Source organism: Neofelis nebulosa, chromosome 8 (genome assembly GCF_028018385.1).
Source record: "Neofelis nebulosa isolate mNeoNeb1 chromosome 8, mNeoNeb1.pri, whole genome shotgun sequence".
NCBI lineage: Eukaryota > Metazoa > Chordata > Mammalia > Carnivora > Felidae > Neofelis > Neofelis nebulosa.
In genome coordinates this window covers 64,090,770-64,104,361 of record NC_080789.1, presented here as the reverse complement: position 1 = coordinate 64,104,361, position 13,592 = coordinate 64,090,770, and the positions used below count along the sequence as shown (strand labels likewise).

The following is a 13,592-nucleotide window of genomic DNA, read 5'->3' as shown; positions in this document are numbered from 1 at the left end:
CGTTCCAGGCACTAGGCCCCAAAGTGATGAACAAAATTCAGACCCTGTTGTCAATGGAGCTTATGATACAGAGGGGCTAGAGGTAGTAAGTAAGTGAACAGCTACAATACAGTGTGGAATGCTGGGAGAAAAACAACATTCCGTGGAGGGCCGTGACAGAGAACGTGGAGGCTTGGGGTGGGGGATCTACTTGAACAGAGTAGTCAGAGAAAGGGAAGTAGGGAAGGACTACTTGGATAGATGAGAAGGAGCCAGAATGTTAGGGGAGGAGAACCTGGATAAGCAAATGAGGTTCTAAAAGCAGAAAGCATCAGTATGGCCAAGTGGTAATGGCCGAGAGGAGGGGGCATGAGATTAGCAGGATGAGGCTGTGAGAGGCATCTCTCAGCCAGGCTAACAATAGGAATTTCATTGCAAGCCCAATGGAAAACCGTTGAAAGGTTTTAAGTCAAGAGGGATGTGGTGCATTTATGTTTTTAAATCATCACACTTGCTACTGTGTGAAGACCATGTTGGATGAGGGCAAGAGACGAAGCAGGGAGACTAGTCAGGAAACTTCCAGAAGTCCAGACAGAAGGTACCGGTGCTTGGGCCGGAGAAGGGCCGACAGAAGCCGGGTGAAGTGGGTGGGCTCAGGAGAATCAGTAGGACCTGCAGCGCATCAGGCAAGGGGAGAGGGAGAGGAAAGCGACAAGGGTGACCCTCGGGTTTCTGGCTTGGAGACTGGGTACACGATTGAGATGGGAGAAGAGAGGAGTGGGTTGGGTGAGGGGCAAGGGAAGGACCTGTTAGGTTTGAGATGTCGAGAAAGCAACACAGGAATTCAGAGGAAAGGATTTAAGAAAACGACGTACAAAGGTGCTATGTACGCAGTAGGAATAGATGAGCTCTCCTGGGGAGAGTAGAGAAAGAAGAGTGGAAGTCAGGGAAGACATGGCCGGCAAAACGGGCTGAACAGGAGCAGTCGGCGAGGCAGGAAGACACCTAGAAGTGTGTGATGGCGTAGACACGACACAGAACAGAGAATGACAGTTTTAGAAAACTCTTGGGGAGGTGAAGACTGATGTCGGGGTCCGTCCGTGCTCCTGATTTCCCGACAGAGCAGCGGGATAGAGCTGGCCGGAAAGGCGACTCCTCTGACGAACAGGATGGCGGCTTCCACGGTCCGCTCAGAAAGGTTCTCACGAATGCTCTTGTATCTTTCCTCCCCCCTGCCCCCAGAACAAAATCCAAGGTATCATCTTCGATTTTGTCACCCAGCAAGCCTTCGATATTGTTATCATGATGCTCATCTGCCTTAACATGGTGACAATGATGGTGGAGACAGATACACAGAGCAAACAGATGGAAAACATTCTCTACTGGATTAACCTGGTCTTCGTCATCTTTTTCACCTGTGAGTGTGTGCTCAAAATGTTTGCCTTGAGGCACTACTACTTCACCATTGGCTGGAACATCTTTGACTTTGTGGTAGTCATTCTCTCCATTGTGGGTAAGTGGGATGGGAGAGGGAAGGGGAAGGGGACCTGACTGGCCTTGAGCATGAGGTTCCTGGGAGAGCAGCCGCCTCCACGGGTGTGAAGTGCGGGCCCCCTACTCTCACGGCTGGAGCCCGTGTGCATCCCTAAGTCATCCCGTGGGCCTGCCCAGTGGGTCACGTGGTCAGTGAGTCTCTTCTGTGTGTTTGTAGTAGTCTTGGATTATAAATTCCCTGGTTGAAGCGGGGGAGACGATTGATTTCGATTTGGCGGTTTGCTTTCAAGGAGTCTAAAGTCAACAGGGGAGGTAAAAGAAACGTAAAAAAAAAAAAAAAAAGGAAAGAAAGAAAGAAAAGAACTGTGGCTGCAATAGCAGTGGAAAAAGGAATGGCAAGAGATTGTGAGGCTGAATAGTAATGAAAATGGCCTGAGGGCATTCTGGTGGCGAAGGCGGTGCTCATTTTACTGAGGTTTTCCTGTGTGCGGGTATAGTTTGAGAGTTTCTTCACTGGCATGATTATCTCATTTGATCCTTATGACGGCCCAAGAAGCAGCCTAACTTAAGAGGCTGGATCTTAATAGCAACTGTGTGACATTTCGCTTCAACCTAAAGGCATGGAAGGGGTGATAGCCTGGCAGGCAGAGAAAACGGTATCCTATTCATTGGCCTCCCAGAACGTTTCCTTGCCTTCCTAAGGAGGCATCTCAAATGGTGAAACACTGGTTTGCTTCCAGGTAGGTTTAACTGGCATAGGCTGGCAGAGAGAGAGTGCCCGAGGCCTGCGGGAACCAGCCCCAGAGCTGGTGGCCAGTCTGGCTTAGCAAGGTGGCCACTGTGGGCTCCCGAAGGCAGCCGGCCTTCCCCTTGGCCTGTGTCAGTTTCTAGTTCTGTCCTCTGCAGCAGCACGTCCAAAAGCGTGCTGTTGCATGAAGCCTTAGCCCCATTCTTCTCCCCCGCAAGAAAAGAAGCCCATGATGAAATTACTTTGGGCCACACTGTACGCTGAATTTCCCTTCGGAACGTCACAGAGCATGTTAGCCTATAGAAGGTTTTCGAAGCCCTGTAGTAAAGAATTGTTGAACACACCATCCTATCTGTATTTAACCACAACACCTTCTTTTCAAGTAATGTGAACGGTATCTCATGTTTTAATGGAACTACTATGTGCCAGTCACCTTTTTTTTTTTAATTTTTTTAATGTTTATTTATTTTGGGGAGTCGGGGGGGGGGGGGGCGGGCACAGACTCCGAAGCAGGCTCCGGGCTTCGAGCTGTCAACACAGAACCCGATGTGGGGCTCGAACTCACGAATGGTGAGATCATGACCTGAGCTGAAGTCGGACACTCAACTGACCGAGCCACCCAGGCGCCCCTGTGCCGGTCATCTTTCTAAGTGCTTTACTTGTTTTCACACCTATAGTCCTCGTGGCAACCGTCTGAGCGTCATGAGGAGCTGAGGCACAGAGCAGTGACCAAGACATGAAGCTAGTAAGCCAGTGAGCAGGGGTTCAGGTCCAGCCCCCGGCCTCAAACCCCCACTCCTAACCTCCCCCGCAACCTACTTTGGACAGTGTCGCCCTGTCGCCCAGAACGTTTTCTGCCCACCCATCGTTGAGTGGGATGGGAAACCCACAGACCAAACCATGCATCCTCTCCTCAGATGATACTCAAAAATAAAGAGGAAGAATAGTTTTGGTTTTGATGGTTGGGATTTTTTATTAAATAGTATTCATTTGTTCAGAAACCAAAGAATAGAAATTATCGTTTTAAAGTAAGAGGAATTGGGATAAAACTAGCCCTGGAACCTCCTAGAAGCCGCCTTAAGTGATGTTCCTGCTGCCTGGAGTGTCGCCCACCCATCCTTCTCCCCTCTTCGCTGGGGACAAGTATACATTCAGCATATAAAATCAAAGGCTGGCATCTTCTTTCTGAAGCCTCACTTGCCCACCGGACACGGAATGCAAGTTTTACAGATGTCACCTGACTTCTTACAGTCACCGGTTATGACTTAATTGAGACATTAAAAAGAAGAGAGCTGAGAATTCATCTTGGGTCCTGCCTGAGGTAGAGATTTTCTTGAAAGCTCGAATACCGCATGGAATACGAACTCCAGAAGAGGCCCCAAGAGGCTGTCCAAACTTCCTGCATCTCATCCCTTCCTGAAAGTTAAGATTCTGTCCCAACTTAAAAAACTCAGATAAGAGTTGCGGGTGGGGGGGCAGGTGGCGTGCTTGGCTGGCTCGGTCGGTAGAGCATACAACTCTGTCTCGGGGTTGTGAGTTCAAGCCCCGCACTGGGCACGGGAGCCTACTTTAAAAAAAAAAAAGAAAAAAGAAAAGGGTTCAAATAAGGGGATTATATAGGCTTCTGCAGTTCACCTCACCAGTATTTATGAGTCCTTAGGGTTGAAAGATGTTTCCTTATTCAGAGTAAATCCTTCCTGTCAGTAGAAACTCGTGTTGTCTCATCAGGGCCTTGACAGCAAGAGAAGGCACTGAAGAAAGACAGCATGTCATTGCCATCCCTTCAGCTGCCGTGTCGCAACCTTTGCGCGTCCCCTTCCTTCTGTGGTCCCTCTCTGGGCTCCCATTATTGCTGTGCAGTGTTAAAGGCAAGCGGTCCAGCTGAGTGGACTCCTGACTAAACATAAACAAAGAAAGGCCCTCTCGTTTTACGTGGTCACCCTTGACTTTCACATCCCACTTACGCCTTGACCTTTTTGTCTGCCAATGCTGTTTCTGATCTGTGGCTGTAAGCACAAGTCTAGAAGCTCTGAGTTAAAAGCCACTTCTGAGAGGTCCCTTTGGTTTTCTAGGCTACTTTGGCGTAGAAAGGATAGGGACATGGGACAATAAGAAACCAAAAATGTCTTTTCAGAGCCAGGCAGAAGATACTTGGAAAATTGGCATCACAGCGAAGTAACTAAGACATCGCAGCCAAAGGGTCATGAAGTCACGGGTGACGCCGGGACCTCTCATCCATTGTCTGTGGATATGGAAATTTGATAGCATTTTGGAGAGGAATCAGTAACACCTTGGAAAGCCACACACGCACAAACCCAAGGAAAACTCCTTGTCCTTGAATAAGAAAACAGATAAATGAGGACCTATGCATGAAATGGAGTACGGCTCACCAGTGAAAATGAACAATCCAAAATTCTCTTAACGCCAGAGATCAGTCTCACAAACATAGCGTGAAGTCTGAAGACCAAGTTAGGGATCTAAAAAACTTGTTCTAAACAGATAGATACGGTATAATTCTTTCAGCACGGTAGGCTGCCGGGATGCTGTCTGTCCGTGTGTATAGTAGTTACAGATTCATGCACAGCGAAATGAAGAAACTGGAATGGTACATACACACCATCTCCAGGATTGCGGTTGCTTTCGGGGATGAAGGGAGAAAGCAAATTTGGTAAAATACTAGCATCTGTTAAATCTGGATGCCTGGCGCATAGGTGTCCGTTTTAGTGTTTTCTCTGCTTTTCCATACGTTTGAAGCATGTGACTTTCTTTTGTCATCCTGAGAGTTCAGATTGAATCGTTAGGCACTGACTCTGTGAAGTCCTTTGAACTTAAGGGCTCCAGTGCCAGGTGACATAAGTAACGAGAAAGGGGTCTCCAATCTCAGTAACATTTCTTCTTCTGCCCTCTTAGGAATGTTCCTGGCTGATATCATTGAGAAATACTTTGTGTCCCCAACCCTATTCCGAGTCATCCGGTTGGCCCGTATTGGGCGCATCTTGCGTCTGATCAAAGGCGCCAAAGGGATCCGTACCCTGCTCTTTGCCTTAATGATGTCCTTGCCTGCTCTGTTCAACATTGGCCTTCTGCTCTTCCTGGTCATGTTCATCTTCTCCATCTTTGGGATGTCCAATTTCGCATACGTGAAGCACGAGGCCGGCATCGACGACATGTTCAACTTTGAGACATTTGGCAACAGCATGATCTGCCTGTTTCAGATCACGACGTCGGCCGGTTGGGATGGCCTCCTGCTGCCCATCCTGAACCGCCCCCCTGACTGCAGCCTGGATAAGGAGCACCCGGGGAGTGGCTTCAAGGGAGACTGCGGGAACCCCTCGGTGGGCATCTTCTTCTTCGTAAGCTACATCATCATCTCCTTCCTGATTGTTGTGAACATGTACATCGCCATCATCTTGGAGAACTTCAGTGTGGCCACAGAGGAGAGCGCGGACCCTCTGAGCGAGGACGACTTCGAGACCTTCTATGAGATCTGGGAGAAGTTTGACCCCGACGCCACCCAGTTCATCGAGTACTGTAAGCTGGCAGACTTTGCAGACGCCTTGGAGCACCCTCTCCGAGTGCCCAAGCCGAACACCATCGAGCTCATTGCCATGGATCTGCCGATGGTCAGCGGGGATCGCATCCACTGCTTGGACATCCTTTTTGCCTTCACCAAGCGGGTCCTGGGGGACAGCGGGGAGTTGGACATCCTCCGGCAGCAGATGGAGGAGCGGTTCGTGGCATCCAATCCTTCCAAAGTGTCTTACGAGCCCATCACGACCACACTGCGGCGCAAGCAGGAGGAGGTGTCGGCAGTGGTCCTGCAGCGCGCCTACCGGGGACATTTAGCAAGACGGGGTTTCGTTTGCAAAAAGACCACTTCCAATAAGCTGGAGAACGGAGGCACACACCGGGAGAAAAAAGAGAGCACCCCGTCCACAGCCTCCCTCCCGTCCTATGACAGTGTAACGAAACCTGAGAAGGAGAAGCAACAACGGGCAGAGGAAGGAAGAAGGGAAAGAGCCAAAAGACAAAAAGAGGTCAGAGAATCCAAGTGTTAGAGGAAAGCAAAAATTAAACATTGTACAGATGTAAAACTTGCAAGCGAAAGATTGTTTACAAACTTCCTGAGTATTATCAATGCAGGACAGCTGTGGAGACACTTTAACCCGAAGATCTATACCAAACGTAGTCGGCTTACCATGTAACACGGTTGCATCTTGAGCAGTGACCTGCCGAGGGCAAAGGACCCTGCTCCCTGGACTCACAGATTTTCTAATGCTTGGGCAGGTGGTTACTGCATGTTCCACATCAGTCAATGCAACTTAGGACAAAACCAACAGGATACGAAAACCAGAGGAGAGGCTGCCGGGACCAGCATATTTCCGTTGCAGCCAAATGGATTTTATTTTTTCATTTTGGTGATTCTCAGAAGCAGAAAGCATCACTTTAAAAGTTTGTTTGTTCGTGCAAACTGTATTTGCATTCTTACATTAGTTAAGCTAAGCAGCACACAGGAAACACACACACACACACTCCCATCTAGCCCGTGTCATTTAATTGTCCGTTTCTTTGACATAAACCGCATCTTCTCCACATGGCTTCACGTGGTTTGGAGATGGGTGGGGGAAAACAATCAGGTTTCTTCAGGCTGAGGAGGACTTGCTCAGGCCGATTCCAAACATTGTGCTCGTTCACTGCGTAGAAATGATTTGCATGATGGCATGCTGTGATCAGAAGTCATGCATGAGAACCATACACCACAGGACACTACTAACCCTGTCCCCTGCCCTGGGTCAGCCTTTGGACAGGACCCAGCCCTGCACCGTTCACTGTATTCGGAGAACAAAACGGTAAGCGTTCCATTCCACTGCAATTCCTTACGAATTCGTAGAAGTCTTTCATACATCTTCTGGGTAGGGAAACACAACCGACCGATTGACCCCACCACCACTACCAACAGAAAACAGACCCAGTCCAACAAGCAGATGGATCCGTTGTGTGTACATGTTTAACAGACATCTCTAACATACAGCCATTGTTGCCCATTTTGAAAGACGAACTGTTTAATGCTGCTCGGTGTCCCGTCCACGGGGAAACTTCGATCTCGAATGGCTTTGTATTAATAATGTCACTGTAAAACCAAATCCTAGGGCTAAAAACAGAAATCAAAACAACAACAACAAAACCCAGTTCATTTGTATTGCAATATTTATGATGATTGTTTAGCCTTCATGCTGGAGAACTGACACTTGTTTGGGGCAGAGGTACAAGCGCTGTTCAAAGTGGCATGGCATCTCTAGGGGGTAGTTTGGGGAACTTAAGCTTTCACGGGGGGGTCTGGGGTGCTCGCTTCAGGTAGTATCACGTCCTGCTGCACTGTGGCTCTCTCTGGGCTTGAGACAAGCCGGAGAGGGATTCGGATATCCTGAACGGGCCTCTGCCTCGGCAGAGGGGTTGTCACAAGCTCACACACTGCATGATGCCTCTTGTCTCCATCTCGTCTTTCCACCAAGCAGGGCTTCCCTTACTTGCAGAGGCGGGTGAGGGCGGCCACGCTGGGGCTAACGGCTGTGGTTCCTTTCACGTTCTAGCGAACACATAGTCACTGGTGGGACCCGAGGTAGAGAGGGAGCCGCCTCTGAACCAAGCCCACGTGGTTTCTTTATCGCACCGATTCTCATGAGAAAGCGATTCAGTACTAATTCCTAAACTGTCGCAGCTTCCCCTGCCCGGCACGTCCCCTTTCTAGCCCGTCGTGCCGCCTGCTTAGTGACCTGCCCGCTGTCATCGGAGGGTGGCTCTGGGGGGAGCGTCCTGTCTTCCGTCCCCTCTCCCGCTTTAGGGAAGACGGTTTTTAGTCCAGGGGCTTCTCATCCGAGGACTAGATCTCAAAGCCAGGATGCTGCAGTTGAGTGTCTCAGGAAGTCGATACAAGAATGAGGAGAGACTTTAGCATGCGAACTAAACCAAACTAAAATTCCTCCTGCACCATAAAGTAGGGGGGGGGGGGGCTAAAGACCCCCCGCGATCAGACACACCATTCTGCCTTGTAGCAGAAGCACTCGGTGGGACCGCACCACCCACCTGACTAGTTTTGCGTACGACCAACACAGCGAGGCAGTAAGCCGAGCTTTCTGTCTTCTTGGACCATTAGAAACTCTGCCCGGCTCTCCTAAGCCTGCTTCTGCGGCCTCCTCCGTAGAACTTTCGTACTACACGCGACCCAGGTTGGAAAAGCATTTCTCTCAGTGACCCTGCTAACCGCTAGGACGAATGTATAGTAACATGTACAGGCGACGTCGTCAACAGCACAAAACAGAAGCTGACGTGTGTGGCTATTCTTTTTAAGAGAATTATAAATACTGTAATATATCATTTTATTTTATCGGCATGCCTTTTTGTAAATACAAATTAACAACTTATTAAATAGGAAATGGCTTCTGGCTTATGCCATTGTCATGTTTATTTTTATTTTTTATACTTTTCTTTCTTCTTAGAACTTAGATGCTGTCAGCCAATGTACATCCCCAAACCAGACAGACAGACAAAAAATTTTTTATTGCTAATGGTCTTTTCCAAAACAACAAAAAATATATATATTTTTGTTCCAATGTGCAATAAATTCTAACCACTTCTATGCAAGATTTGGCTACACTTCATCATTGTTCTTAGGTCTTGAGATGGGCAACAGAGCTAGAAGACCCCGCTCGGTACCCCAAGTGCTCGTGCTAGTGATGTCATTAAGCTACTAGAGCATATTAATGAGATTTTTTTTTCTAAGATCTGCCCTTTTCCCTCCCCCAGACCCCCAGCAGCTATCTCCTCAGTAACACACACATGGGCCTTGGTATCTGACACCCATCAGCCAGCTTCACAGGGAAGAAGCCACCTCCACTCTTACTTGATGTTTCAACTTTTTTTTTTTTTTAACTTTTCCTACCTTCTTGTCCCTCACCCGCCGCCCCTCCGCCCACTCGCTCACTCACTCTCTCACTCACCCGCCCTGCTCCACACTTCTTCGGTAGTAAATGACACCATCACCAGCAGTCTACACCCGCAGTTAACAGGCATTGAACTGAAAGAACCAGTGAGGACGTTTTTGTACGCCCTCGCCGGGTGGGTAAGTGGCAACGCTTTGCCAAATATTAACGAAGCCAATCAAAAAGCAGCAGCAGCCACAGTATCACTGCACATATATATATATAGATATATAAATATAATATAAATATTTATTTTTTGTAGCCAGGTCCTTGGTGCAGTATTTATACTCCACAATTCACCTTTAAAAAAGGACAAAAAGCAAAAAGACGTGTGATGCTGTTAACTTCAAATGCAGAGCCAAAGCCACTGAGCAGCAGCTGACACGGTTGCTGGTTTGTGTGTGCAAAACACCTTCCCCTCTTCTTCCCTTAACCTCCTTGCTGCTCAGGCTGAGGAGACTCCGTAATTCAGAGGGCGAGAGCAGCGAAACCTTCCCGAGTCAACATGACCTACTCCCACTTCTCTAAATGAGCCACTTTCGGTGTCGGAAGTTGACTGGGGAGAAGTAAGCAGAAGCTCCCGGTCAAAGCCCCTGGAATGACAGTGCCCAGAGTTCTTTTCTTTTCCGCCGCAACCCGTGTAAATTTGTAAAAGACCACTAGTGAAGATGAGTGTATTAGTGAATGCATGGAGGCCAACACTGCTCTAAATGAGACGTGATACAAAGTACATCACTACTATAAGCCAAGAGGAAACAAAATAAAAATGACCCTTTTTACTGTACAAGGGAAGCCTGTCTTGGTGTCCGTTTGTTGCTTGACTCTCCCGATTCTTGAGTCCTGGGAGGGGTCTGGGAATTGGGACCTTAGCACGTGTGGGGAAAGGAGGGGAACAGAAGGGAGAGAGATCAGGGTCTCTCGCTAAGTTCTGGCTGAGAAGTAGAGATTGGAGAGAAAAGCAAGGTCCTGCCCACCAACCCCCCACCGCCCCCCCAGACCCCCACTCACCCATTGCATGTGATGTTCTCCCCACTCCCGGGCCAGTGCTTAACCGTCCACAAAACCCCTTCTTCACCAGTCCACCCGGCAGAGCCCCCCAAGATGATGTCAGCCAACCCAGCCGGGCTGGCCTCACTTCTGCCTTTCTCACCGGTACGTTAAGGAAAGAGCTATGCCGATGCCCCAAAGCTCGGGCGAGCACGATGCCCAACAGCCTCCACTCTGCTAGCTAACGCTGGGCCCTGCCCTCCATCACCCCAACACATACACCAGCAGACTACGGCTGGTCTCGTTCACATCCGTGCAGGGGAGAGGGGCACCGCTCCCCTCCCTCACCCTGCCCTGCTTTGGGGACATCCCTCTCTAGGCCATGTCTCCTGGTCCAGGAACACTCTCAGGAGGATTCTGAAGTGCCCACTCTAGTCTGGCTGGTAGGTCAGTCCCCATCCTCCTCCCCTCGGCCCCAGCCTCCAGGCCTGCTGTGGAGGTGAGATCGCCATGGGTTACGACTTTGTGACTTGAGTCCTGGGCGTCTTCTGCAATGATGCCTACTTCTTTTCTCAGATGTTGCCCAAAGTCTTGCAAAAAGCTTCGTTCATTTTCAGGTACCCCCACCCCCTAAAGAATCGGCTGCAACTAGCCAGCCAGGGGGACATCAGGAGAGAGGAGGAAGTCTGGGTCGGGAGGGGCCCAAGGTTTGCACAGAGTCTGCTTTGTGGCTCAGCTCTGTGCCTTCTTGGATTCCTTTTCCAAGATTTCCTCCATTAAAATGCTCCTGAGGCACCCCCTGCCCCTGCCCCCCACTGCTGTTTGCTGTACATAGAGGCTAAGTGGGGTGGGGTGGGCGGGTGTGCACGTGTGATGTGTGTGTGTGAAGAATGTATATAGGTAAAGGGGAGCGTGGTCCAGTGGTTCCAGAAAAGGGGCAGAACTCCTGTGTTCCATCCCCAGCTCAACCACTGGCTCGCTGTGTGGCCTTGGGCAAGTCACTTAACCTCTCTGTGCCTCAGTTTCCTCATCTGTAAAATGGGGATAATAATACTGACCTACCTCACAGGGGTGTTGTGAGGCTTTAACTAAATGTTTTGTAAAGTGTTTTGAGATACAGAGGCAAAGGCACTAGGGAAGGGCAAAGAATTATTTGGACTTAAGGAAGATGAAATGGTACCATAAATGCTGCTATTCTGAGAGCCATTTTAAACTGCACTGCTCCAATCACCCCCGCTTCTCATCACCAGGACAGCAGGTCGAGAAAATGTCTTTCCTTTCACTTGCTTCTGGGGTTTGTGATTATTCTAGACACTTAATTTTTTTCCCTCGCTGTATCTCCTTCCCTCACCACCTCGACTTGTTCCCTGTTCCGTTTACGCGGAAATGGCAGAAATGCTTGAGAAATGAGAATGCATAAGTGGATTGGACGTTTATAGTCTGAAATTTCAATTTTACTTTGTACTGTACATCTTTTTACTTTAGAATTTGCAATAAAGGGTTACGTCAATCTTGTTTTCAACTCTCCTCTTGGACTGGCCTGTCATTCTGTCACTGCTCTCACAGCAAAGCCCCTCGGCCCCCCGGGGGGGTGGACAGACCCTCCCACCCAGCAAGACCCCACGGCTGTCCTCTTTGCCCTCCCCCGTGACAGGGGACAGAGTCTAAGGGCTCACCCAGGCTCAGCTCCTTAGATGGGCTGGCAGGGCCCTGGCCACTCAGGTGGGGGGGAAAGCTTTGGGGCTCCAGGTGGACCTTCAGGGGTCTGAGTAGAAGAGCAGCTTGGAGGCAGCGGCCCCTGAAAGTGGGGACACCACCTCTAGCTGTGCCACCCCACCCTGCACACTCCTGCAGGGCCTCAGAGTAAACAGAAACCGCCTCTTGTTCAGGTCGCACCTGGTTTGTCAAGCTCCCTCTGGGGAGTCACAGATCACTCCCTCTGGGATTCAAACTCTCAGCTCAGGCAGCTCTGGGTTCAAAACCCTGACTATGCCACCGACTAGTTGTGGCCAGTTTCTTTATGTGTAATGGAGATCATACCTGCTTTTCTTGGGTTCTGAAGCTTTTATCAAATAACGTACGCAACCCGCTTAGCACAGGGCCTGGCATACAGTTGGCACTCAATAAATGGTAGCTCTCGGTGCAAGAGCTACTGCGAGATAAGAAGGCTCTAAGGCTGACAAGAGGGAGGGCCTGCCTCCCACCCCGGTACCCTAGCACCCCAGCCCCTCCTCTCCCACCGGCAGTCCCGCCGGGTGTGCGGCCATTTCCAACAAACCAACGAATGCTCCCTCTTTTGCGTATTTGGTAACGTTTATAATACGGGGAAGACGGCACTCTGCCGGGGCTGCGCTCCCGTTTTACGGCCGGGGAAACTGAGGCGAGGGGGGACCGGCCCGCGTGCAGCCCGGGCCCTCGACGGCTCGAGCTGCTCTGCAGACAGGGGCGGCCTGGCTTGCCGCCCGCCGCGCGCCTGGGCGGACCTGCGCCGGGGAGGGCCGGGGCCCGGGCCGTGGCCGTCGCCGCCCGTGAGCCACAGCGTGAGCGTGATGAACAGCGCCCCGGCGCCCAACGCCCCCACGAAGCCGGTGAGGAGGCCGAGCGCCAGCGGCCCGACCCAGCCGGCGGGGTTGCGTTCGTACGGTGCCTGGGGCAGACGCTCCAAGATCAGCTGCAGCTGGTCCCAGTCGGGCTCCGGGAGCGCGGCGCGGCGGGGGCGCGGGGGCGGGGCCGGGGCCGGGGGCGCGGCGGGAGCGGGGGCGGGGCCGGGGGCGGCCGGCGGGCGCAGGTAGGCTTGGCCGAATTTGCGCAGCTGCAGCGTCGCCTGCTGGTGGAGGTTCTTGCCCAGCTCCCGGGCCACGTCCGGCCGGCCGCAGCGCCGCAGCGCCCGGGCCACGCGGTCCCAAGAGAGGGTCGGGGCCTCGGCCGCCAGCCAGTCCGCCAGCCTCTCCCGGCAGCCGTCCAACACCTCCGCGGACTCGGCCGCCGCCCGCTTCCGCCGCCGCCGCCACAGCCGCCATAGCCTGCCCGGCGGCTTGGACGTGGGCCCCAGCGTCTCCGCGCGGGCCAGCCGGTCCTCAGAGAGCCGGGCCAGCTCGGCCTCGACGTCCGGCTCGGGCACCTTCAGGAGCGACTGGAAATGGTCGCACTCCTCCGGGGTCAGCAGCTCGGCCAGACGGACGGCCGCGTGGGGGCCCATAGCGTCCAAGGCCCCCGCCGGGGCCAGCGCCCAGCCCCAGAGCGCCAACGCCAGGGCCCGGGCCCGCGCGGCCGTCGCCGTCCCCGTTGCCATCGCCGTCTGTGACCCGACTGGGCGGGGAGGAGCTCAGAACACCCATGGTGGGGGAGGGGAGCCTGACCCTGGCGACGGGGGAGGGGAGAGGGCGGGGCTTCCGCCGGCCGGG

General features: G+C 51.8%; 2 protein-coding genes across 10 annotated transcripts in view; one reads left to right on the top strand and one right to left on the bottom strand.

The window, feature by feature from the left end:
- Positions 1-11,715, top strand: part of SCN8A (sodium voltage-gated channel alpha subunit 8) — a 179,612-nt gene extending 167,897 nt beyond the window's left edge. For 8 of the 9 annotated variants that reach the window (XM_058742723.1, XM_058742726.1, XM_058742721.1 and 5 more), the window contains 2 exons: positions 1,222-1,492; positions 5,132-11,715. In XM_058742723.1, the coding sequence (XP_058598706.1) occupies positions 1,222-1,492; positions 5,132-6,279 (1,419 nt within the window). In that variant the 3' untranslated portion in view covers positions 6,280-11,715. The remainder of the gene's footprint in view (positions 1-1,221; positions 1,493-5,131) is intronic. The other variant, XM_058742729.1, reaches the window with a different exon arrangement.
- TMDD1 (transmembrane and death domain 1) lies at positions 11,606-13,506 on the bottom strand. The gene has a single exon (XM_058742738.1). The coding sequence runs from the start codon at positions 13,478-13,480 to the stop codon at positions 12,503-12,505; it is 978 nt and encodes a 325-aa protein (XP_058598721.1). The 5' UTR covers positions 13,481-13,506; the 3' UTR covers positions 11,606-12,502.
- Between the last annotated feature and the right edge of the window lie 86 nt (positions 13,507-13,592).